At 40.4% G+C, this 27,903-nt stretch overlaps 1 protein-coding gene across 1 annotated transcript in view; it reads left to right on the forward strand.

The window, feature by feature from the left end:
* Positions 1 to 27,903, forward strand: part of nsmfb (NMDA receptor synaptonuclear signaling and neuronal migration factor b) — a 119,117-nt gene that overhangs the window by 71,813 nt on the left and 19,401 nt on the right. Inside the window, exons 8-15 of the mRNA XM_060906697.1 lie at positions 12,930 to 12,982; positions 15,469 to 15,558; positions 16,269 to 16,396; positions 19,368 to 19,451; positions 19,756 to 19,789; positions 20,012 to 20,082; positions 20,203 to 20,282; positions 27,165 to 27,267. Of these exons, the coding sequence (XP_060762680.1) occupies positions 12,930 to 12,982; positions 15,469 to 15,558; positions 16,269 to 16,396; positions 19,368 to 19,451; positions 19,756 to 19,789; positions 20,012 to 20,082; positions 20,203 to 20,282; positions 27,165 to 27,267 (643 nt within the window). The remainder of the gene's footprint in view (positions 1 to 12,929; positions 12,983 to 15,468; positions 15,559 to 16,268; positions 16,397 to 19,367; positions 19,452 to 19,755; positions 19,790 to 20,011; positions 20,083 to 20,202; positions 20,283 to 27,164; positions 27,268 to 27,903) is intronic.

A 27,903-nucleotide genomic window follows, 5' to 3' on the forward strand; every position in this document is an offset into this window, starting at 1 on the left:
AAGCATGATCATGATACGTAGATCTACACACACAGAAATGCTTGTGGCGGTGGTGAACCATTACTATTAGAGCTGGGACTGGAGCTCAGCCAAAATTTAGCCAGACGCCAAAAAAGCAACAGGGCAAAGGATTTTGCAAGGGATTAGCGGCAGGCTGCCAGGTCGCTCCATTGTGTGTAATTGTCGATGTTGATTTTAAAAGTAACTAAGTAAATTACACAGGGAAATGAATACTTAAGTCTGAGTGAAAATACTGCAGTAAGCGTGCAGCGTGGAAGAAGAGTCTGGAGACAGAAATCTTAGGCCCTGTCCACACGGCAACGGATTCAGGTGACTCCGATACAATTGCTTATCGTTTAGGCCTGGCGTCCACACGGCACCGGCGTTTTGGGTGCCCAAAACGCAATCTTTTTGAGAACGGGTTCCAGAGTGGAAAGATCTGGCAACGTTGCCGTTGCGAAGTCGTCTGGATGAGTAGAACGGATTTGTTTACGATGATGTCACAACCACATGACTGTCAGTGCTTCACGCCGGGTAGAAGTGTAACGAACTCGATGCGAGTTGTCAACAAATCCTATAACTTGGTTCATGAAACGCGCTTACAAAATATTTTCACTGTGAATATTTATTGTGTAATGGTGCAAAGTGAGAGAGAGAGAGAGAGAGAGAGAGAGAGAGAGACTCTGCCCTTAGGGCAGAGTCAATCCCGCCAGCAAAAATAGGGAAAAAAAGGAGCGATCTCACCTCTTCAGATGTTGGTTTAAATCCTACAATACATTCCTCAAAAAGGGCGTAGAAGAGCAAATCAACGTGTAGCATTCAATTTATTCCGGACCATTAAAGACGCCGCCTTCTGCGTAGAATCATACGTCATCCTCGCCGCCATATTGGATAGGTCAAAGCGGAGAATAAAGATTAGCTGCGTTTAACTGTACCAACAGGTTTGCCGTCCAAACGAGATCACATGGGATTACCTTTCACAGGTGAGACTGGAAAAACACTTTTCATTGTATTTGGTCATTATAATGTAATTTTCCAAACAGATTTTCCTGACTTTGTGGCTAATATGAAGTCTCGCGCATAATAGTTTATGCGCATGCGTCCTTACTTCTTCTATTGTTCTGGTGTCTCCGAAGGGACCATCTTACAGCGCCCCTAGAGGTGTGGCATGTGTATTGCATCGTTTTCAGCAAGCGTTGCGTTGCCATATGGACCTGATATTTTACTGATCGTTGCCCATTTGGACGCGATATATTTTTAAATAACATCTCGTTGCCGTTGTCGTGTGGATGTAGCCTTAGTTTCTCAGTCGTTAGCCTGTGCTACTTGCTCTCGAAAGCACTGGCTTGATTGCTTTATTAGCATTCACTAACACTACTGATGAATGCTACACCGGCTGGAAGGTGACTTCACTGCTGCGCTGATGGCGCCAAGTCACGGTTAAGCTAAATTTGGCCTTCGAGGAGGCCTAGGGTGATAAATTTTTGGTCCCTCCCACTATAAATCAAAATCTGATTGGTTAATTTATCTGTCACTTTGTACATAAACATACATTGCCATGGCCTTCTGTCCCGGCAATGAAGTCCTAACCAATGAGTGAACAGCTCTAAACTCTTCTCAGCCTAGAGACAACAAACAAACAAATCTCATTAGACCGTGGGCCGAAGCTGTATTTGTGCCTAAATTTTTCAATGGCCTCATTTTTTTGGTTACTACAATATCTATATATCAATTTAATCAGCAGACCTTCCTCTTTTTAAAAATAAAATGTTCTCCTCATAACTGCCTTTCACTATGCAATAAAATAGATTTAAAAATGAATACCGTCTGTGTAAAAATTAAATTTATGAGAAAAGGTACTCCATCAGTATGGAAAGAAATTGTCTCATATTTACAAAACATGCAGTGATAATGAACAACTACAACTGTTTTTCTTGAAACAGTTAATTATGTTTTACATTTTAAATTACATTGCAATATAAAACATTCTTAACACTTACAAATTTTGAACCAGTTTAAATGAAACCATGCTCAAAGTTCAGTGATGTACAAAACACTGATCCCTAACACAGGGATTTGCATTATTAAATCCTTTGTACATTCATATTAAAACTGATATTTGAACTCATTTTAAAAGACTTATTGCATACGTATAGGCATGGAATGACTCGATGATAACAAAAAAATATTTACCTGTATTAATATTCTTTTGTCTTTCTTCAGTTTGGCCGCCTGCAAAAGTTTTGCAGCGTCGGTCTCGCACGTTACCAACTTTTCTTTCTTCCATTTTTGACTTGTTTTGTCCAGAGTAGTTTTGTTTTTACAACAGATTATGCATTCGTGTGGTAGAACGTGTTTTGAGCGTCTCTCGGCTGATGATTTTAATACCGATCTTAATAGTTTCGGAGGAGAAGGCATGGGAGCTTCATGATCTTGTATTGTTGTCCGCGAGCAGCCTTTTTCTCGTCTTCTTATTGCTTGTTCAAGTCGTCTCTTGTCGGTAAACTTTTGGTAACAGCGGCAATGATAGCCAGCACTGGTACGTGAAAGGCTGTCGAAATTGACTGCTAACAATTTTTCAGGGCCATCTAGAGCTGCCCAAGTATCCATACATTCGGATAATTTTTTCCATAAGGTATCCGAAAAGGATATGATGGGCTCGTTGTCCAAGCTGATAACATGGCACGCACACCCAGAGTTGGGCGCTGCCATCTTGGATGTACCGAGCTGATGGCTTAGGCGCAATTTGATTGGCTAAAGCGTGTTCATCGCTATGGCAACCGTAAACGAAATCGACCACTTTCAAGTTCAATTTACTAACTAGCAAAAGTGTATTTTTAGTAGAACATTTTCATTTTATAGCAAAAAAACATTGATCTTTTTTATCATGTAGAGATATACTCTTCACGTTATTTATGAGGCACTTTACCACAATAATCTACGTTGGCCCACGGCCTACATTGGATAACTCGATTTTAATGTTTTCAGGACAGTAACCCTTTCATTTTTGAAGCAAATTTGATAGAAAATGAGACCGAATTAGAAGCGAAATTATGAAAGAATGAAAGAAATTAAACATAACATTTGAAATGCTGATATGTTTGGGCCTTCTCTGAAGACCTAGAAGGCCCTGACAGTTCCCCTCTGACTCATGGAGCCATAGCCGTGACTCAAGTCAGCTGTATAACTTGAAATGATGACATCAGTTCATGGTATATCCAGGATATACCATGACTGACTCGCACCATATCCCTTTTTTATTTATTTATTTATTTATTTGATGTCACGAGATACATTGCTTAATCAGTGGTGAGCCATCCTTGGCCAACCCCTGCACGGGAATTTTTTGATGAGGGATATAATAATTAATAGATCAAATCTCGGGAGTGTTTCACTTTGTGTAATCACAGTCTGGGTTAGGAAGAAATCAGCCCTAGCCTCTTTTTCATACTAAATACATGTTTATTTTTGCTTACAACCACTGGTGGTGCTGCTGTTGCTTTTGGTTCGAGAAACAATCCACTGTTCACAACACATAAGGTAAGGAGGATGGTAAAATTTGAGGGCTTTTTCTTCCCCTGAAAGGCAGGGAACTTATTTAAACTAGCCAGCCCTACTGTAGATGTCTACACATATTGAGAGAGCATTAATCAGAATGATCAGGTATCAATACACCATTTTAATATGCACACAGACGTCAAAATCCACGTCATTTGCATGTGTGTGTGAGCATAGCTGTCTTTATTTCAAGACTCCATGGTGGCAAACAATGAATGTCAGACACTCATGGCGAGAGACTGAGTCATCTCTCTATTTTAAACACAGAAACTCAGTTTCAGTCGCAGACAGATCATTAGAGCGTATAATTAAAAACTCTTTCTTAAAATACCTACCTTTCTTGAGGAACTTTCTATTTTTGAAATGTGTTAAAGATCCACACTTCTCATCACCTATCATGTTTTTGAACAACGGTGAAGAAAGAAGGAATTAATAACACAAGCAGACTCGGAGAAGAGCAGTGCTGTGTTACTGGAACCTGGTTCTGCTTATATATCCATTAGCACTGAATGGAGATACATGAGGACATGAGGATGTCAGCATCACTATAGTAATGAGCTACTCATATGGCTCGGCTGCTGTGCAACCCTGCAGTGGCGCGATTACAATTTCTTCAGCATAGCAGTATTATTTTATGCTCCTGGCAGAAAATTTTGCTTACATCATTCATTTACTTTTAGAAGAAGAAGCAACATGAGAACATCTGCCCGTAGATCATCATTACAAGTTTGGAAATATCTAGTAACAATGTTCATAATCTTACATTTTTTTTCATCATCTGAAAATATGACAGCTGAATTCTCAAATCTGGCCTGAGTTTCCTAAAAGCATCGTAGCACAAAGATCATCGTTAGATGGTAGACCGAGCAGCACAATGAACACTCTCTCTCCTAGTTAAGAGGCTCTTACAGTAGCGTTAAGAGGCTTTTGGGAAACTCACCCCGATCGGTTAGAAGGTGTTCATGAGTTTCCTTTCTTAGCAGAACTGACGGTTCCAGGTGAAGTTTACCAGTATATGAATGTTATATTAATGCTATTGTTTCCATAGTAACAGCTATTTCCGAGGGATGAATATGGCAGATACTCAACATCATCTGAGTTAGTGTTGTAGTCAAGAGCACCTAAACCAAGACCAAACCATAACCAAGACCAAAGTGTATCAAGACCGAGACAAGACTAAGACCAAAGCAAGGCGAGACCGAGTCAAGACCAGAACCAGACCAGTGTGTGGGAAGGGCGTGGGGGAAGGAGTGGCAGCTGTTAAAGGAGAACTGAAGTCATTTTTAAACTTGCTTTATTTCTTAATTAACATGTTATTCAATTATGTTTTCGGTTTTAGTAACCTTATATTGTGACTCGTATTAGCAACTAACTGCAATTAAATATTATACTTATCGGCCTATTTGGTTTTTAGCCATGTTGAATTTAGTTTGGTCCACGGCAGGCGTCGCTTATCCGCACGATCTTCATGAGACTTGTGCGAGACTTCGAAATGTGAAGTGTCAGCCAGGTGTCAGTGCCGCCATTTTGAAAACTGTTTTCCAAACGAAATATTGCACAAAAACGAGTTTAAATGACGATTACTGCCTACGTTTTTCAAACTTTCCTGATTGCTATCAAAACAAGCAAAACTTCCGGCTTGATTACATCAGCATTCGAAATAGGGCGCGTGCGTCTTTTGACAACGTTGGCAGATGTCGGTCACTTTGATTTCCGCTGTACGTTTTACTTCCATCCTATGATGTCTCGCACAGGTCTCAGCGAATCTCGTTTATGGCCATTGCTTTGACATATGGACTGATATATTACAGAGCATATTCCAAACACTCAAAACTTGCTATAGCAGCGACAAAATAGCGATCAAAAATGCATTCCGATACTTAATAAAATGAGAAATAATTTGCCTTCAGTTCTCCTTTAACAGCAGAACTGTTAAACATTTCAAATTAGGTCACGTTACTAATCGCATTCGAAGCAGGACGTTTTTGCATCCAATCCCAGTAATGGTGTTAATAAATAGATCAGACATCCATTATCCATAACTGTTTGTCCTGTGCTGAGTCGCAGGCAAGCTGGAGCCTATCCCAGCTGACTATGGGTGAGAGGTGGGGTACACCCTGGACAAGTCACCAGATCATCACAGGGCTGACACATAGAGACAAACAACCATTCACGGTCAATTTAGAGCCACCAATTAGCATAACTTGCATGTTTTTGGACTGTGGGTGAAACCAAAGCGCCCAAAGGAAACCCACACAGACATGGGGAGAACATGCAAACTCCACACAGAAAGGCCCCTGTTGGCCACTGGGCTCAAACCCAGAACCTTCTTGCTGTGAGGCGACAGTGCTAACCACTAGACCACCGTGCCGCCTAATAGATCAGACAATGCACAGGCAATTTAGTGAAATCCCCACAGTTGTGGTCTTGACTGGTCTTGAAGTAAAATACAGAGTCATCTATGTCTGAGACGGAGACAAGACTGAGTAAAAATGCTATTGATTCCGAGACAAGACTGAGACCTTCAAAAAGACCAGTCTCAAATACTACAACACTAATCTGAGTGATTGAAAGTGTGTTGTTATTTTACAAAGAAATTGGATAATTGTTGATACGGTGAAGTTCTCTGTAAGGAGGCATTGTTTAACATGGCCTAATGGTTAGACAAAGTACTTTGTATTTATTAATGTGGGAAATATGCTCAATATAATATGGCTTGACCGTGAGTTGGCCTAGCGGTTAGCGTGTCCGCCTCTCGATCGGGAGATCGCAAGTTCTACTTGCGGTCAGGTCATACCAAAGACCATCATAAAAATGGTACCTACTGCCGTCTGGCAAGGCATGCTGCAATACAGATGTGAGTGGGGAGTCAAACTCTCGAGGTTACCAGAGGACTAGCCCCCCACTGTAACTCCAGCTATGTACAGTAATAGGCGAGAAGCCGAAGGCTACAGAAACAGAGATCAGCGCCGCCTAATGCGACATACGGTGCGGGAAGGAATTTAGACTTAGATAATTTGGATTTATCACAAAAATACATACGTATTTATTATTTTGAAAACCCACCAGCTGACTGATCTGGCACGTTTTAATTATGTGACAGTAATAACGTAAATAACGGCGCGATGGAGTAGTGTCCGAAAGTGTTTTTTCATTTTACCAATGAGCTCACTATATGGTCCTCTATATAGAATTCCCTACATAGTGAGTAGGAAGTAGTGAATGAGTAATGCCGCTTTTCCACTACCAACATGGCTGAGTTGGGCTGAGCCGTGCCGTGCTGAGTTGGGCTGAGTCGAGCTGAGTGGGGCTGTTGGAGTTGCATTTCGACTACAACCGCGATGAACCGTGCTGGCTGGAAGTGGGTGGACACATTGGGTGGAGTTAGCGAAAGTGGGTGGACGTCACGTGATGTCGTTAGGCGGTGCAAACAGTGACATCAGTGATCTTTTAAGCGGTAGTCTCACGACCTGGATAGTAAACAATAAACATGGAGGACATGGAGTCGTTAGTGTTGCTGGTCTTGGTGCTGTGGCTTGTTGTCATCGACAACGCCAACAGATACTGGCAAGAGCGTATAGATGAGGCGAGGTGCATAAGGCTTCAGAAATTCTCGTAATTCGTAATTATTCTTCTTCCGGGTTTACGGTGTTTACGGATCCCAGCGTGCTCGCGGGGCGTGTGTGGGCGTGTGAGGACACTCCTCCTCACCAATCAGTGCACAGGGGAGTGTCTGCTCACGCCCCTAGCCCCACTCGGCTCGGTTTAGCTTGCTTCAGCCCCACTCCAAAACCGTGCGAGTTTTGGGTGCTAAGCAGGGCTGAAGCGAGCTGAGTCGTGCTGTTCTGAGGTAGTCAAAACGTGAGCCGTGTCGGGCTGAAGTGAGCTGAAAAAGGGTAGTGGAAAAGGGCCATAAGTGGTTTCGGACACAGGGCATATCACTCCATATCAGAGGACTACCGATAGCCGTGAATGTGAATTATGATATGGAGGCTTCAGCTAGGCCCAACTGTATTTTTAGATAATTCTAATCATTTTGGAAATATATCCAGACATATAAAGTGGTTGCAGTTGCAGATTTGCATATCATAGACTTTTGTTGACTATTGTCCTTGACGGCGGAGTGCCTTTCAAGCTAAATATAATTTTTTTTTTTTTTTTGACATTTTTAAATCAGCAACCCAGCACCACACTCACAACATTTGAATCAATGAAATAAAACTCTAACATGAATATGGACACATTACATTTCTGGTAACAATATCAAAACAGTGGATTATTGCAGGAACATTTTTGCATTTTGTTTATATGTAATTCTTTTTGATAATATATATTTGTATTACATCCATTGAGAACTGTTTTAAAAAAGAAGACAAAAAGAAGGACTAGTATGCATACTAATGTGATCAGCAATCTAGGTCTCTCTGCATGTATATCCACATGTTGTAGATGTGCACGTAGCAGACGGAAGCTGTATTGCGAAAAAAGACAGCGGAGAGAAGGATAGAAAAGACAGAGAGTGGGAGAGATAGGAGAGAAATGAGAGAAAACATAGCAGCTTGGCTTGTTTTTGACTAGTATCAGGACTCAGAAGGGAAAAGCGTGTTTCTACATTTGTTTTTGCGTTATTTATTTACACCTGCCAGGCAGTGCTGAAAGAAAGCTTTCATAAAATCAAGAAATGTGGTAAACAGGATTGGTTTGGACAACGCATACACATTGTGCCAGTCGATTGGTCTTAATACAGTAGTCTTTTCAGGACACAGACATAATAGCTAAAACAAAACAAAAAAGAAAAAAAACGAAAACCCTTCATGAAGATTCATGTGTAGCCAAATGCTGGCTAATTTCTTCAAGTATCTTTGTGATTTCTATGAAGGAGATGCTTTATATGACTGCAGTATTTATTATACAGTGTTTTCTGTTTAAGCATCTCATCTCATTATCTCTAGCCACTTTATCCTTCTACAGGGTCGCAGGCAAGCTGGAGCCTATCCCAGCTGACTACGGGTGAAAGGCGGGGTACACCCTGGACAAGTCGCCAGGTCATCACAGGGCTGACACATAGACACAGACAACCATTCACACTCACATTCACACCTACGGTCAATTTAGAGTCACCAGTTAACCTAACCTGCATGTCTTTGGACTGTGGGGGAAACCGGAGCACCCGGAGGAAACCCACGCGGACACGGGGAGAACATGCAAACTCCACACAGAAAGGCCCTCGCCGGCCCCGGGGCTCGAACCCAGGACCTTCTTGCTGTGAGGCGACAGCACTAACCACTACACCACCGTGCCGCCCCTGTTTAAGCATTTAAATTAAAATCAGATTTATTGGCCAAAGAATTTGGTTCTGGCAGGTGGTGACTCTCTAGCAATACAGACAATATATAGACAGTGTACAGTATATATAATTTACAGACAATTAAATAATATTGGCTGGTGTTGAGTGGTACATCAGATATTCCATTCAGCTCGCATGATACTGAACGAGTCGAAGATGAGTTTAGTATCATGTCAGCTGAATGGAATATATCTGACATACCACAAAAAACGCCAGCCAATTTTTTCTTCTTCTTCTTCTTATACATACAGCTTCCTTTCAGGTGTTCAACACCTTTTTCTCTTTCATAATTCTCTCAGAATCTTCCGTATTTAATGAAGCAAACCTGGTGGCCATGTTTGTCTACAAATTGTCACAGTCGCTCGCTAGCATGGAAGTTTTATGTCTCCGACGTGTCTCTTTTCCAGTTTTTCGATGTCTGTTGGTTTGTTTTTCTCTTGTAAATATGCATAAAGAATATCTAATGAAGTTTTGGTAGCCTTTCGGGTATTCAATGCATCTTTCTCTTTCCCGGCGAACAAAGAACTGGTTCTGCACGTACATAGCAGAAAACTTTCTCACTGAATATTCGCATCAGCTCCGATGTGTGAAGTGATGTTGTCTTGACAACCATGCAATATCATAAACCATATTCAATGCTCATTCTCCATTGGGTAGAATGATGTAATACATGTAGGATAAACAATATGCTAACAATATTGCATGCTATGAAACCTGCTAGAAGGGAATAGTACACCGTTTTTATTCCATTGAAAAGTATCCTGTATGTATAATAATGATACACAATTTAGTACATGCAATATACAGATGGGGCGGCACGGTGGTGTAGTGGTTAGCGCTGTCGCCTCACAGCAAGAAGGTCCAGGTTCGAGCCCCGTGGCTGGCGAGGGCCTTTCTGTGCGGAGTTTGCATGTTCTCCCCGTGTCCGCATGGGTTTCCTCTGGGTGCTCCGGTTTCCCCCACAGTCCAAAGACATGCAGGTTAGGCTAACTGGTGACTCTAAATTGACCGTAGGTGTGAATGTGAGTGTGAATGGTTGTCTGTGTCTATGTGTCAGCCCTGTGATGACCTGGCGACTTGTCCAGGGTGTACCCCGCCTTTCGCCCGTAGTCAGCTGGGATAGGCTCCAGCTTGCCTGCGACCCTGTAGAACAGGATAAAGCGGCTAGAGATAATGAGATGAGATGAGAAGTATTTATATAGTACAGTATTTGTAGAAATGACACAGAATGTAATAGCTATCTAGAGAAACAAGTGTAGCTATGGCATAGCAGATGATACCAGTGTTAGCCGTTAATGAGACTGATGGCATGAGGCAAGAAACTGTTCCTGTGTCTGGTACGTTACAGGGTTCTGTAGTGGTTCTCAGAAGGGGAAGAGTCAAAAATAAAAAGTCAATGGTCTTGGGAAAGAGTCTTTCTCTTAAAACACAAAACACTTGGTTGAGATTATACTGTAGTAATGAAGCATCAGTACCAGTTTACTAAGATAAACTTTGTGACTGAATGCAATGTTTAACACCCATGAGGCTTGTCTTATTTTTGGAAGTGATATTGATAGCTACCGAGACAGCATGTTCGAAAACAGGGCTTTTTTTTTCCCTTCCTCAAAATCTATTTATTTACTTTCAGCACTGAAGAAATCAGTTTGTAATTTTATCACTACTTTGTCTTGCCAACGCTTCTGGCAATGAGTCAATTGTTGGAATGTCAGTCAGACATCTCCGATATGCTCTCTGTAGACGTGAGATCACGATCATTGAGTTCAGAACCATATACAGTTCCTACATGACCATGATATGCTTAGTAAAATATTATATTGTCTTTTAAGCATTATCCCATTCCTAATTCATGTTAACAAAAAGAAAGAGTTTGTATTGGTTGGTTTTGCAGAAATGATCACACAAGTACTCTATCTGTATGGATGACCCCACATGGATACTCTAAAGATTTCACTTCCTAATGATAATAAAAATAGCCTCAATGAGGCTGTAGCTCATACCGGCCACTGTTGTTGCGTGTGAGTTTGAAATCCGATCAATCCTGTGACGATTTTTATGAAATTGCATATTACCCCTGTGTAGCCTCATCCATGCTAGGTGGTGCCACGTGGTAAACAATTCTTGTTGGAATATGTCTTTAGAGTCTTCTGGGTGAGTTTCAGTGAAAACATCCTAGCATATCTGTGAAGAATCTCAGTCATCCAGGTACATAGTAATCTGTGGTTGGTAGAAGAGAGCAACTGGACCTGCTTGAAGATTCTTGAAAATGTTTCACCTCTCATCCGAAAGGCTTCCTCAGTTCTGTCTGACTAATAGGGAGTATCCAGTATTTATCCTCTCATGGATCATCATAGAATCCGAATCAGAATGCTGATGGCTGCATTGTAGGTGGCTGATAAAAGATGTCATAGACACCCACCTCTGTTCAGTGATGGTCGTTCCAGGTTGACAAAAATGAACGATCCTCTCTGGCTAAGATGTCTGCCAGTTTTCTGGAAGTCCTCTCATACTCCCGCACCAGTCGAAGGGATCTCATCCCAAAGTGCATAGAAACATATCTGTGAAGAATCTCAGTCATCCAGGTACATAGTAATCTGTGGTTGGTAGGAGAGAGCAACTGGACTTGCTTGAAGATTCTTTTGATACTCCCTATTAGTCAGACAGAACTGAGGAAGCTTTACGGATGAGAGGCGAAACGTTTTCAAGAATCTTTAAGCAAGTCCAGTTGCTCTCTTCTACCAACCACAGAAAACATCCTAGCAGTTTATGAACGGTAGTGTTTGGTGTGACGAGTCACCCAAAATTTTCAAATGCCCATAAAATGTTAAATATGAGAGTTGGCGCCACCGTCTTGACAACTTTTATACAAACCAACCTGGGGAACATTCCATATGAGTTTGATCAAAATCTGATCACTCCTGTAGGAGGAGTAGCGATTTTCATGAAATTGCACGTGACCCCTCTGGAGCCTCATCCATGGTTGGTGGCGCCACCTGGTGAACAACTCTTGTTGGAATATGTCTTTAGAGTCTTCTAGGTGAGTTTCAGTGAAAACATCCTAGCAGTTTATGAAGGGTAGCATTTAATGTGACGAGTCAACCAAAAATTTCAGACGGGCATAAAATTGTACATATGACAGGTGGCACCACCATCTTGACAACTTTTATGTGCACCCACCTGCAGAACATTATATGTGAGTTTGATCAAAATCCAATCAATCCTGTAGAAGGAGTAATGATTTTTGTAAATTGTGGACAGACAGACGACGGACGATGGACAGACGATGGACGATTGCGTGATCGCATGAGTTCATCCAGCCTGGCCTACGGCTGGATGAGCTAATAAAAGCAGTTTACTCTTTCGTACCCCAAACACTTTGTACTCTTTGCAGACTGCATAATGTAATGGTTTATAATCTCACTATCTGGTGTCAGAAGAGGATGGGTTCCATTTTGAGTCTGGTTCTTCCTCATGTCTTTTCAGGGAGTTTTTCCTAGTCACTCTCACCTCTTATTTGCTAATTAAGGCTCTAAATCTAAATCCACATCTGTAATACTGTAAATCTGCATTGTGACAATGTGTGACAAGGTGTTAAAAGTGCTTTACAAATAAATTAAAATGGAATTGAGTGTATGTGTACACAGATGTGCTAAGCATCTGTAAATTCATCGATTTTCATGCTCTTAATAGATTACCCAGTAAAGTCACTGAAATTGTTACGACAGCTTCTGTTAATATGGATGTAATAGAAAAAAAAAATCATCTGAGCTGATTACTATTTTCTTCGCAATAACTAACAAATCGAGTTGTAAACTCAGATTCGATGCTCTTGTGTGACTTCAAACACTCGTCCTCCTGCATTTATCATAAGTAAGTGGACCACGTCTGAATGAATCATCTTTAAACGTTGCTCTGCTTCTGTCTTCTCTCTGTCTCCATGTGTGTTGGTGTTACTGTTCTTTCTGTTCTCTCACCTCTCTGTCTCTTCAAACCTCTCATCCTGACCGAATCCTCTGCACTTCAGAAACTTCCGGAAGCACCTGCGGATGGTGGGCAGCAGGAGGATGAAGGCCCAATGTGAGTAATGCGGTCGTTCTGTGTGTGTGTGTGGTACTCGTGCTCATTTTTATCGTTGTCCTTCGGATTCCATGTTGCTCGAGCCAGACTGTAATTCTGAAAATAAATCAAATTAATTTATTTTCAAGCATTAATGTTATGTTTATGTGTTTTTCCCCTGGCACCAGACTGCATAATGCATTATGCCCTATTTTCGTAATCATGACGCAAACAACGAATCAAGTACAAGTGCAAGTACGAGTGGGTGTGGCAGATAGATGATATGTATTTGATGTGGTTTTAAAGAGAAAGGTGTGGTTCGATGTGCTGAGATATCCAGTCAAGTCATCTCCTTTCACTTTGTTTTATTTTAGCTTCCATGTTGGAGTTTAATAATAAAAGTTCATTTTTCTGGCTGAGATAACTCAACAAATGTTTTATCGGTGTTCTGCTGAATTCTCAAATGTGATTGCTTAGATTTGAGAATTTAAATTATATGTGTGCATACTTGCCAACCCCCAGATTCTCAAAACAACATCCCTACGTGACGTTATTTATAGCCAATACCTTAAGTACATCAACCACATTTGTCATGCAGAAAACACAGCACTGACTAAAATATTACTGTTTGCAAAACCGGAAAGAAAAGTACTACCATAACCCCTGGGTGAAGATATCCGAACTCCTTGGAGTTTCCAGTGATCAGGCGAAAAGAATGATCCAATTATGAAATGGGGTCGCTGACTTGATAAGGAAACGTTTCAAGTCGCCTCTGTAACGGCAATGTCCGTTTTGTGGAGGAATCTACAGGTACAGGTAGGTAGAGAATGAAAAGCGTTAGATCAGATTGTGTGACGCACATCAGATTGTGTCCGGGGGCATATCCCCCCTCATAAAATTTTGAAATAGTGTAAAATGGTGCATTCTCCTGCATTCTGGTTGCCATATTTGAAGAAGATTGATCGGGACATCGGCAAACATACTCCACAAAATCCATGCTTCCCACCTTGCCTTGATGCTTTGATCCATCAACCAAGTCACCTTGAACTTGTTGTCATTGCATATCTTTTTTTTTTTCTTCAGAGTTTTTATTGTTCATGATCACCAGAGCGTGCTTGGTTTTTACAAATACTGTTGTAACACATGAGCTCATTGCTAATTGGCCAGAAGCATAATGAGTACCAGTGGAATGGCATGATAGAGCGATACAATTTAGATTCAAGATCATTATTGCACCATTCCATTGGTTCTTGGCTTCACTTAATATGTGCAGAAAACAGATGAAGCGAGATCATCCATCCATCCATCCATCCATCCATCCATCCATCCATCCATCCATCCATCCATCCATCCATCCATTTTCTTCTGCTTATCTGACCGAGGTCAGGTCGGGTTGGCAGCAGGCTAAGCAGGGTATTCCAGGCATCCCTCTCCCCAGCAATGCTTTCCAGTTCCTCCTGGGGGATCCCAAGGCACTCCCAGGCTAGATGAGATATAGAATATCTCCAGCATGTTCTGAGTCTACCCTGAGGTCTCCTCCCAGTTGGGCGCACCCGGAAAACCTCCAAAGGAAGGCGCCCAGGAGGCATCCTAATCAGATGCCTGAAGAAATTCCATGGAGCCACTGCCATGTGGGCTCACCACCCACAAGGACATGCACCTGGGTTGGATGCATTGCTAGCTGGGTGGCAGGCAAAGGTGGTAGCCTGGGTGTGCTGATCTTTGGCAGCCCAGACTAGACTGAAGTGAGATCAGAAGAGTGAATTCAACAGTATTTGCTGTAATGCAGTAGTTTTTAGAACTCAAATTGGTAGGCGCTATTCACTTGTCAAAAGCGGTAGACTACCGCATGAATCGGTAGAGTTGGCAAGTATGGGTGTATATTAATGTTAATATTTATAACATTGTTATGTTGGTGCTTTTATAGTAATTTCGACTCTTGTGTAGTCTTGGCTATGGCGACGTTTTCTGTGAGGAAATATTTATTTTTATTCAGCATGTTTGGAAGGAGTCTCCAGTTTCAGTGCTTGTAACAGTCAGAAGGAAGGATGTAGTTTGATGTGATGTTTTCTGGCATGGGAAATTCTTGCCAGAAAAGACAGATGACTTTATCTTCCAAATAAATCGTTCAAAAAAATAGTGTGTCCTTGTGTTTGTGCTAAGAAGCGATCCCATTAGCTGTTAACAAATTCATTGGGCTAATCTGGGTTTGAAATACTACTACGCTGACAGAAGGTAAAAACTCTGCTGGTATTTCACTAAGCCGCACTTGTACCTGCACGAAAATAGAGCTTTTTGTTGTTTCACGGTTTGTAAGAGCTTGGCTGTAAATTCCAAGCAACCATCTGAAAAGCTTGACAGCTTGATAGGAAGTCCTATCACATGTGTGCATCACTCTCACAGTTGTACTCACAACAGCGGGGTCCTGCCAGATGAGTGTGGTGTGTATGTGTGTGTGATGTGAATGGCAGTGTGTGTGATGCTCTGCTCCTCCGCTCCATTATTAGCATTCGCCGATCGCAAAGCGAAGAGCTTCAGCCGCTCCTGGAGTGACCCTACACCCATCAAGCCAGACTCGCTCCACGACTCCAGAGACAGTGAGTGTGCACACACTCGCCTACACACACACCAAAAAAAAATAAAAAATGTGCAGGAGCGTGTGTACACAAACACGAACAGGAGCACTTGCATGCTTTTACGCACAAACTCCTGTAGTAACCGTGTGTGTGTGTGTGTGTGTGTGTGTGTGTGTGTGTGTGTGTGTGTGTGAGAGAGAGATTTCATATCTCATCTACATATTTCATCTGTCTGTGTGTTCTATATTACATAGGACACGAGTCATCAATCTGGTGTTTGTCTTGCTGATTTCCTCTTTTTTTTTTGCTTAAAGGTGAAATTAGTAATATTTAAATTTTAACTGTACATATAATAAGTATGCAATATGATACGTTATAAAACTCAAAATCACTTTGCAGTGAATTTGGCTCCTTTCTTCATTTCAGGGTTTGATTTACAATCCTATACAAATTCCAGTTTTCTGGGCTGGAAATTAGCTCCACCCCCCTACATACTGTATATATCTTTAACATGCATAGCTTTAACAGAGAACTGGAGTGAGTCGTCTTTTTGTTTTTACTGCAATTCGTCTTATCCTCACAGGCTGTGGAAGGCTCCATAAATTACAAACTGCTTCTTTAAGCAACAGGAAAGGACTCAGACTACAGTTCTTTTTGTTATCCTCACTGTTTCTGTTTCTATCTGTGTCTGTCTGTGTCTCTGTCTCACTTTCTTTGATTCTCTGTCTCAGGTGGAGATCTGCAGGCGTCCTCGGGCACTCTGGATGAGGGAGAGTATGATGATGTGGACTGGGAGGAGGAGAAAGAGCTGGAGCGGCTGGCCTGTGAAGGCGATGACTTCATCCCTCCCAAAATAATGGTGAGCACGTTGTCAAATCACACTCACATTGTCAAATGCACACATATATAATTTCGATACGCCTAACTTCCTTCACTTCCATACGCAAATTGGAGTCATACCGCAGCTGTTTCACCCACAAGTACAGTTTAACTCGACCCAACAAGTGCTTAGATTCTGTTCTGGTGTCTCAGAAGTAAAATGAATCTCGTTTAAATGTCCCAAATGCCTTTAAACATAAAATGACATCCTCTGTTACACACACACTTAAAGAAACAATCCATTCTGAATAACTTGCATATTAACCTTTATAATAATCATGTGACCTTCAGTGGTGTCCAAGATTTCACTTTGGTTAACGGTTTTCTCCACCAGTCACAATGCCGTTTCCTCGCCTGCTAATAGTGCACCCAGTGGGATTTCAGCTTTACTTAATGTGATGCGGCGGCACTTTAATCCTTTCATCTGTCTAGCACTCTCAGCTCCTCATCTCTACATGCAAATAGATCAGCTTCCAAATCTTCAACTTTCATGCTAATACCATGAAACAGTCGGCACCATTGCACTTGTCATCTCGTAGATTGCTAACTAGCCTAGCTGAGTCTCTACTGTAACTCATATAGCTGCATTACAGTCTGGAACTTTGAGTCTGATGTTTGTGCCGGTGTTTTCATGAAGTCTTGTATTGGATTTCTAACGAATTGGATGTTAAATGTTGCTACAAAATGGTTGGTAACCGAAAATTGTTTTTTATTTCTTTTTTTCAAAGCTAACAGCGAAAGCTGGCTGTTATCCTTTGCATTTGAGTTAGCAGAAATTAATAAACATATACTACCAACTAAGACATTAGCATGAGAATCACTGTACACTAGGCATGTAACAATTCACTCACTTGATTTCACGATTCGATTCAATTCACAATTTTGGGTTCACGATTCAATTTTACCACAATATTTTTGAAACAAATTAAATGAAGTACATTTTATTACCAAAAAAAATTGCAACATTTATTTTCCTATTCTTTATCAACTTCAATATTCATTTTGTTAAATCAATAAAAACCAACAGTAATTATTTACCCACATTTGTAAAGGTTGGAGTAAAATATAATAGCTTGTTAACTAAAATATCCCTTTTATTAAAAATGAAAAAAGTTAACAGCAAATAGGCCTTTTTTGAATAAACTTTGATGAACATTCGTACTCCTCCATTTGCTTTATCTTTTCTTTAGCTTTCAGCAGTCTGTAAAAAGAGAGCTCTGGTTTCTTGTTAAATCTATTTATACAGTCAATCACACAACAGCTCTTTCCCTTTTTAGATTTTTTTGTGTGTTTTCATAGAATTAGAGCTGTGTTACTTCCACCGACAGTGAAGTCATGTACATTTCTGCTATTTAATAATTCTGGCTGGCTTTTTTTTCATGGCCTATCAGATATATTCCATTCAGCTAGCAAGATACTGAACGAGTCGAAGATGAGTTGAATAGCATGCTAGCTGAATGGAATATATCTGATATACCAAAAAAAAAAGCCAGCCAATATTATCTCATCTCATCTCATTATCTCTAGCCGCTTTATCCTTCTACAGGGTCGCAGGCAAGCTGGAGCCTATCCCAGCTGACTACGGGCGAAAGGCGGGGTACACCCTGGACAAGTCGCCAGGTCATCACAGGGCTGACACATAGATACAGACAACCATTCACACTCACATTCACACCTACGGTCAATTTAGAGTCACCAGTTAACCTAACCTGCATGTCTTTGGACTGTGGGGGAAACCGGAGCACCCGGAGGAAACCCACGCGGACACGGGGAGAACATGCAAACTCCACACAGAAAGGCCCTCGCCGGCCCCGGGGCTCGAACCCAGGACCTTCTTGCTGTGAGGCGACAGCGCTAACCACTACACCAGCCAATATTATTATTATTATTATTATTATTATTATTATTATTATTATACATTCACTTTTCCAGTTTTTCGATGTCTGTTGGTATGTTTTTCTCTTGTAAATATGTGTGAAGAATATCTAATGAAGTTTTGGTAGCCTTTAGGGTGTTCAGCACGGCTTTCTCTTTCCCAGGGAACAAAGAAATGCTTCTGCACATGCGTAGCAGAAAACTCTCTCATTGGATATTCACATCAGCTCTGACGTGTGACATCATGTTGTCTTGACAACATGCAATATCATAAACCATATTCAACGCTCATTCTCCATCGAGTAGGGTGATGTAATACATGTAGGATAAGCGATATGCTAACAATATTGCATGCTATCAAACCAAATGAATGAAACCTGCTAGAAGGGAATAGAACACGTTTTTATTCCATCGAAAAAGTGTCCTATATGGATAGGCCTAATCATGCACATTATTGTGCCCACTGCTGTCTAAACAATGTAATTATAACTAAGAAAAACTAAGTGATTACGCAGCCTGATGATAATCGCAATTAATTTTTTACTTTATCAATTCAAATTGTCATAAATTTGTATCCCGATTTGTCATCGCATGATATGTCGTTACGTGCCTACCAAACATACGACAATTATGTCAATATTTAATGTGTTTCAGGGTGGAGTTTTTCTTTCAATGAAAAATAATTATGCACTTGTTGAAGAAAATCTTTTTAGCTTCTACGTTGTACAAGGACTAGTTTTCCATGGCAATAGCAAACACCTCTTTAACTCTGTCTATGGAATTATTTAGAAAGAAATGTGATCGACTCGTAAGTTTTTCCGATGATCAGATTACATACGTGTACTTGATTTGCATATAGTGTATGTGTTTTTTTTAAAATATAAAATCAATACACCGAATCACAAAACAATACAGTAATGAATACAATATTTCTCCTCTTCTAGATGCCTTACTTGGTTGGAAACAAGCAGCCGTTTTCCTTTGAACGCAACCCCCTTTAGCATGATGCAGCCTACGGCCCTTTTTACTGATTGATCTTTTATTCAATGTCTTGTTTTGATTTGTTTATTCTGTAGCTGATTTCATCCAAGGTTCCCAAGGCGGAGTATGTGCCCAACATCATACGCAGGAACGACCCGTCCATCATCCCCATCCTCTACGTGAGTTTTTCACTACACGATTATTCATACAGATCAAAGCTCCTTTTGTCTAACATGTTATGAAAGATGCTTAGTAATGCTAATGCCCTGATGGTCTGATGCTTGTCCATGCTTTGAGGGTGTGTTAGTAATGTAAATGATGTGTTTGCAAGGCTGCCATAACTGAACCTGAATATCACAAATGAGAAGAGGATTATTCAGTCGTTTTGCATAGTCAGGCTTTGGTAGAGTTTAAAAACAATGCACAGTAAGTAAGTAAGCGGTAATGTTCTCATCTGAAATACTGTTGTGTTTGTTTGCGTAGGACCACGAGCACGCGACTTTTGATGATATACTGGGTGAGTGTTAACAGTCGCGACCCATTTATCAGTTGCTCGATGTTTACTATGAGAAGCTTTCTCATGTCATGTGAATGGTGATTATTACTTTTTGTCATCTAAATTATTCGATATGTCTCGATCTTACCCTTATTCCCTCTTTTTCTCTTTGTCTTTTCTGTATTTTCTGTGTTGCTCTGTCTCTCTGTTTCTCCATCCTCATCTCACTTCTTGTGTACCCAGAGGAGATTGAAAAGAAACTCACCGCCTACAGAAAAGGCTGCAAAATCTGGAACATGCTTATTTTCTGTCAGGTGAGAAGTCTGTGTGTGTGTGTGTGCACGTGCGTGTGTGTGTACATTGTGAACTAATGAGGAAGTGTGTGTGTGTCTGTACACTGTGCCTAACTACATCAATCCTCTATAAACTGTTAGGGAGGACCGGGGCACCTCTATCTCCTGAAGAACAAAGTGGCCACATTTGCTAAAGTGGAGAAGGAGGAGGACATGATTCAGTGAGTCGCACTCACTGACAGACAGACAGACAGACAGACAGACAGACAGACAGGCATCACATCATATCAGCCTTCAAATTAATTACCATTTCGAAGCTCTGTCATTTCTAAAAAGGACTAGCCATTGCAACAAACAAACTCCAACACAAAAAATGACAACAGCTTCCGCGGTTAAAGTAGTTAGAAGTATAATTTCCCGACCGAACTCATTATTTCCATGGAAATGGTGATTTTCTAAATATAAGTTAAACAGCGCTGAGTAGAAGAGCTGTCACCTTGTAATTACCATAATGTGATCAGACATGATGTGACATGACGTGAATGCACTAAAAGAACTAAAATACTTCGGCATAGCTTACATCACAGTTGATTAAGTTGAATTAATTGAACAAACATGATCATGATTACAATATAAGTAATTTTGAAACCCTAGACAGACAGACAGACAGACGGACGGATAGTAATAACTTATGCAACGACTTGTATGGTGGATGCTCCACATAAATGGATTTTTAAAAAAATTAATAAATGTGTAATCGTTAATGTTGTGAAATTTTCTTTGATGCTAACTTTATTCAGCATTTTTGGAAGGAGTCTCCACACTGCAAAAAACTGAGAACTGAATTTGAGGAGAAAATTCCTTACTACTAGTGAAATTATCTTGCTGCATGGACAGATCATTTTACTTGACAAGACATCTTGGAATAAGTTGGTTACAATCTACAGTAGAACTAGTTTTAATGATCTCAGAATTGGTGTCTTGCATTCTTCTAATTGGAAATGCTAGCTCGTTTCAACTATATACAACAGACCTGGGCATTTTCCGGCCCGCGGGCCGCATCCGTCCCTTTGGTTCATTCTGACCGGCCCGCGTAAGGTTAATTAGAAATTACAAAATAAACGTATTTTCTAATTTTACCTCATGCATGGACTGAATGTGCATTGCTTTTATTTTGAAGTTGTGTTCAACAAAAACGCAGTGCGCGCGACATGAACATGACATGAAATCCCACGAAACCTAATCCCGCGATAACTACTTCCGTAATTTGTCCAGACCAACCACAAACTTGTACGTCATCCTTCAAACGGTCCAGCCAATCACATAGTGTGATGTCACCAGCAGGCACCGGAGCCCGAGCCGATCTGTAGATCTGATACCTACACCGAATCGACTGATGATCATCTGTCAGCTGTGCTTCGCATCTCCACTTCAGACATTCAACCTGACTTTGATGCACTCGTTAAAGACCAACAGAGACTAGAGCTCTCTCACTGAACAAATAAAAAACACCAAATGAGGTGATTAGACTACAAATGTGGGCATCATTATTATAATATGATGTATCTTGTTTGATATTTAGAGTAGAAAGACAATATTGTGATGTCTTTATTGTGTTTTGGGCTGAATGTGACTGAAAAAAAAATGGTACAAACGTTCACATTTTGTTAACCATTGTTTTGGGAAATTTGATTGAATAAATGACATTTTTTGTAAGGCAACCTCGTTTTTTCCAGACTCTTACCAGTCTTAGCAGCTTGTAAAAACAATGTTATTTATTGCTTTATATAAAGAAATACAATTAATATTATGCAGAATTTAGTTCAGCCTTTTGGTCCGGCCCTCCACAAAATTTTCTGTTTCTCATGTGGCCCTATGGAAAAAATAATTGCCCACCCCTGATATACAAGATATTCCAACTTGTTAAGATATCATTTTTGGCAGTGTAGAAGAAAACAAGACACCAACTTTGAGATCATTAAAGCTAGTTCTAGATTGTAACCAACTTATTCCAAGCTGTCTTGTCAAGTAAAATGATCTGTCCATGCAGCAAGATAATTTCACTACACTGTTAAAAAGTCAGTAAAATCAACAGTAAAATTCTGTGAAATCACGACATAAAAATTCTGTAAAGCAAAATACAGTGATATTGTGTTTATTTACCAGTATGATGTTGTATAATGTCGAACCGAAAATTATTGTAAATTTTAAAATAAAAAAAATTCAAAAATATTGTATTTTGTTGTGGAAAACACACATTTTTGTATTTTGTACAGAGAAAAGTTGTATCCTTTGCAACAACATAAATTTTTATTTTTTACATTTTAGCAGTGTAAAAATAACATTTAATGTCTGTGATTATTAAATCCAGACAAATGAATAGCTAGCTACATTTCACAAACATATATTTTGAATTTTTAAGAATTTGACCGGGGGTGTCATGGCTCTGTTGGATAAGGCGCCATACCATAAATCCAGGGACCCAGATTCGATTCCTGACCCGAGGTCATTTCCCAATCCCTCCCTGTCTCTCTCTCTCCTGCTCATTTCCTGTCTCTACACTGTCCTATCCAATAAAGGTGGAAAATGCCCCAAAAAAATCTTTAAAAAAAATAATTGTACAAAATTATGGGACAATCTGTTTATTTTACAATTTAACACTGTTGTAATTACTGTTTGATCAGTAAAACTGTTTACATGTTCACTGAATTATTCTGGCAACCACAGCTGCCAGTTCTTTTTTTGTAAAAACAACAGATTTTTTTTTTTTTACAGTGTAGTATTAAGGAATTTTCTCCTCAAATTCAGTTTTCAGTTTTTTGCCATGCAGCGTCAATGCTTTCTAACAGTCAGAGTTAAAACTTTACGTTTTCAGCTTTGCGGTTTGAGATGAGTGTGAGAACAGTTGTTTATAGCTGTTAAGCCAGAAGTGAAACAAGAAATAATGCTGCAATCCATTGTACTCAGAACTCAGATAAGTTCCAAGTCAATTTTTTTCTCCTCAAGTTTTGATCTAAACATGTTCCAGGGCTTTTGGAAGAACCACAACACGATTATACAACCCCAAATCAGAAAAAAATTTGGGACGGTATGTTGAAATTGAAATTAAAACTGAAAACAATGACTTGTAAATAATCTGTGACCTGTATTACGTTCAACGTAATGCAAGCGCACATTATTTGATGTTTTACCTCATGAATGTTATTGGTTTTTTTTTTTTTCAAATAAACACTTTTCAATGATGATTTTTGCAACAAATTTAAAAAAAGTTGGGACGGTAAGGGCGGCACAGTGGTGTAGTGATTAGCACTGTCGCCTCACAGCAAGAAGGTTCTGGGTTTGAGCCCAGTGGCCAACGGGGACCTTTCTGTGTGGAGTTTGCATGTTCTCCCTGTGTCCGCGTGGGTTTCCTCCGGGTGCTCCAGTTTCCCCCACAGTCCAAAGACATGCAGGTTAGGTTAATTGGTGACTCTAAATTGACCGTAGGTGTGAATGGTTGTTTGTCTCTATGGCCAAGTTTACATTAGACCGTATCTGTCTCGTTTTCTTCGCGGATGCACTGTCCGTTTACATTAAAACGCCTGGAAACGCCGGGAAACGGGAATCCGTCAGGGTCCACGTATTCAATCCAGATCGTGTCTGATCCGGTGCTGTGTAAACATTGAGAATACGTGGATACGCTGTGCTGAGCTCTAGCTGGCGTCGTCATTGGACAACGTCACTGTGACATCCACCTTCCTGATTCGCTGGCGTTGGTCATGTGACTTACTGCTGAAAAACGGCGCGGACTTCCGCCTTGTATCACCTTTCATTAAAGAATATAAAAGTATGAAAATACTGCAAATAATGATGCAAATACTGCCCATTGTGTAGTTATGATGGTCTTTAGGCTTGCCATCCTTCCACTTGCAAGTGGTAAGTGACTTGCGCACAGCGGCTCAGTCCCGAATCACTGCTCGTGCACTACACTCGCGCACTCTGTGAGCTGCGCAGGGCCGGAGTGCGCACCCTCCAGAGGGCACTCGCTGTTCAGGGCGGAGTGATTTGGAGCGCAGCCGCTGAGGAGGAAGCGATGAGCCGCACTGACACATTTCAACTTACGTGCCGAATTAGTCATGTGATTAGCGTATCCGTGTATTGGCGTTGCTGTGTGCACGCGAATCGTGTATTGGCATTGCTGTGTGCACGCTAATCGTTTTTAAAAACGTTAATCTGATGATCCGCTGATACGGTCTAATGTAAACCCCACCTATGTGTCAGCCCTGTGATGACCTGGTGACTTGTCCAGGGTGTACCCTGCCTCTTGCCCATAGTCAGCTGGGATAGGCTCCAGCTTGCCTGTGACCCCGCACAGGATAAGTGGTTACAGATAATGGATGGATGGAAGTTGGGACAGTAAAGTATTTACCACTTTATAATGCTGCCATTCCTTCTCAAAACACTTATGGACTGAAGACACCAAGTGATGAAGCATTTCAGGTGTCATTTTGTCCCATTCTTCCTGCAAACAGGTCTTAAGGTGTGCAACAGTACAAGGTCATTGTTGTTGTGTTCTTCGATTCAGAATCCTCCACACATTCTCTATTTGGGACAGAGAGGACAGGCACCCTCTTCTTCCACAGCCATACCTTTGTAATGTGAGCAGAATGTGGATTGGTTTTGCACTGTCTTGTTGAAATATTCCTGGAAAAGATGTCGTCTTGAAGGCAGCATATGTTGCTCCAAAATTTCAGTGTACTTTTTTGCATTAATGCTCCATCACAGAAATGTAAGTTAGCTTTGCCAAGGGCACTGACACAACCCCATACCATGACAGACCCTGGCTTTTGGACTTGTTCCTGGTAACGGTCTGGATGGTCCTTTTTGGTCTTTGGTTCAGAGTCCATTTCTTCCAAAAAAAAAAACAGACCTGGAATCCTGATTCGTCTGACCACAAGACATGTTTCCACTGTGTGATGATCTATCCTAGATACCTCAGAGCCCAGAGAAGTTGATAGCACTTCTAGACACAGTAAACACAAGGCTTCCTTTTAGCACAGTAAAGTTTTAACTGGTATTTGTGGATGTAACATCATATTGTGAGCTTGACAAAGGTTTGCCAAAGTAATCCTGAGCCCATGTGGTTATATCAGCTATAGATGAATGACGGTTCCTGATGCAGTGCCATCTGAGGGATCGGAGATCACAGGTGTTCAGCTTAGGCTTGAACCCTTTGCCCTTTATGAACCAAAATTCCTCCAGATTCCTTGAATCGTTTAATGATATTATGCACCATAGAGGGTAAAATATCCAAATCCCTTCATAGCGTTCTTTGATGAATATTGTTTTTAAACATTTCACTAATTTTCTCACGCATTTATTGACAAACTGGAGGTCCTCAGCCCATCTTTACTCCTCAAAGACTAGGCCTTTCCTGGATGCTGATTTTGTGTCAAGTCATGATCACAATCACCTGTTTTAAATCACATCATTATCTAATTGTTTCACCTCATTTCTAGCCTTAAATTGCCCTCCTCCCAACTTTATTTGGAAATGTGCTGCAGGACTGAAACAAAAGAATGGATGTATATTAACAAATAAATTTAAGTTGACCGGACAAAACATGAAATATATTGGGGTCATACTGTCTGTAATGAAATACAAGTCAAAGTAAATTGAGAAATCGCTGTTTTTTTTTTAATTTACATTTTCCATACTGTCCTAACTTTTTCTGATTTAGGATTCTATTTGTACAGCTAGTGTCTAAAATGACTAAACATACAATATAAAGAAGCTTTACTTCTATGGAATCAATTTTGTGCCAAAATGTTCATACAATACTTTTGAAATATCAAACAAAAACGACAAATCAAAATACAAAAATACAAAAAAAGTCAATTTTTTTAGACTGGCAAACAAATTATTCGTGTAATCGTGCAAAATATCAGTCTGTTACTCTTCAGAAACCTTTTATTTTTGTTCCGCGTCTTTCTCAGTTTTGTTTGACGTAATTTATTTTGGTTGCAATTCCAGCTTTCTCGTTTGCGCTCCCTGACTTTTTTCTTGCAGTTTTGGCACAAACTTCACGTGTGGGTGGGCTGTCCAGGAATGCATTCCCATTGGCTAACTTGTGTTTGACTGACAGCTACGCTCAGCCATTCCCTACTCGGATTCTGGCTGACTGTTTGACGAGTGACCGATCCATTGACGGTAAACAAGGATCGAGTGGACTTCAGTGGCGACTTGTGTTTGACTGACAGCTACACTCAGCCATTCCCTACTCGGATTCTGGCGGACTGTTTGACGAGTGACCGATCCATTGACGGTAAACAAGGATCGAGTGGACTTCAGTGGCGACTATGATATTGAATTTACACTTTGTTGAATTAATTCAATATCATAGTCGCCACTGAAGTCCACTCGATCCTTGTTTACCGTCAATGGATCGGTCACTCGTCAAACAGTCCGCCAGAATCCGAGTAGGGAATGGCTGAGCGTAGCTGTCAGTCAAACACAAGTTAGCCAATGGGAATGCATTCCTGGACAGCCCACCCACACGTGAAGCTTGTGCCAAAACTGCAAGCAAAAAGTCAGGGAGCGCAAATGAGAAAGCTGGAATCGCAACCAAAATAAATTACGTCAAACAAAACTGAGAAAGACGCGGAACAAAAATAAAAGGTTTCTGAAGAGTAACAGACTGATATTTTGCACGATTACACGAATAATTTGTTTGCCAGTCTAAAAAAATTAACTTTTTTTTGTTTTTTTTGTATTTTGATTTGTTGTTTTTGTTTGATATTTCAAAAGTATTGTATGAACATTTTGGCACAAAATTGATTCCATATACTTCATGAATTCATTCCACGTGATAAGAAAATATGTATAAGAAGTCAGTTATTTTGTTCATGTTTGCTCATATTGTACTGTACGTCACATTAATAGCACATTGTTGATTGGATTGAAATCAGCTCTGTTTTATTCCTTACATTTACAAATAACAACAAAATACAATGGATGGATTATTAAGACCAACAGCAGTCCTATATTACACCTATTGTAAGCTAATCCTCTTTCAGGTATTTAATTCCTGTTGTCTAATTGTGGATTTAACTCCTTGTGTGCAGGTTCTGGAAAAAACTGGCTCGGCTTATGAGTTTGTTGAATCCTGAGCCCAATCTCATCCATATTATGGGCTGTTATGTGTTGGGTAATGCTAATGGAGAAAAGGTACAGCATCTATTATTCATCATCTAACAAATTTTGAAAAGGTTTACATTAGTTGCACTGTTGGATTTCTACTGCACATTAAGTATTTGGGTGTACAAATGAAGTGTGCGTGAAGTCTAGAAAGATAGAAATATTTGTCTGGCATGCTTGAACTGGTACAGGCTGGTCTGATTGCCACTTATTCTTGAAACTGGTACAGGCTGTTCTGATTGCCACTTGTTCTTGAAACTGGTATAGGCTGGTCTGATTGCCACTTATTCTTGAAACTGGTAAATAGGCTGGTCTGATTGCTACTTGTTCTTGAAACTGGTACAGGCTATTCTGATTACTACATGTTTTGGTGAGTTAAATCCTTGAAATTTATCTTCACTCGGACATTCCGCTCTCTGTTTAATGAAGGTTATGTTGACCAGTAACGTCTTTCCTCTTTTCATAAGACTATGATCCTGATGGGTGATGTAATGGTACATAATGTCTCTCTTCTTTCATACAGTAGTGTTGTCTCAACCAGTGATGCAATGCTTCATCACCTGTTTATGTTATACATAGATAACTTCATCAATTAAATCATCATCATCATCCAATCACATAGCTATAACACACTCTTGAATGTGAATATATTCTCATGTTTGTTCT

The sequence above is a fragment of the Neoarius graeffei genome, chromosome 24 (assembly GCF_027579695.1).
Source record: "Neoarius graeffei isolate fNeoGra1 chromosome 24, fNeoGra1.pri, whole genome shotgun sequence".
Classification (NCBI taxonomy): Eukaryota; Metazoa; Chordata; class Actinopteri; order Siluriformes; family Ariidae; genus Neoarius; species Neoarius graeffei.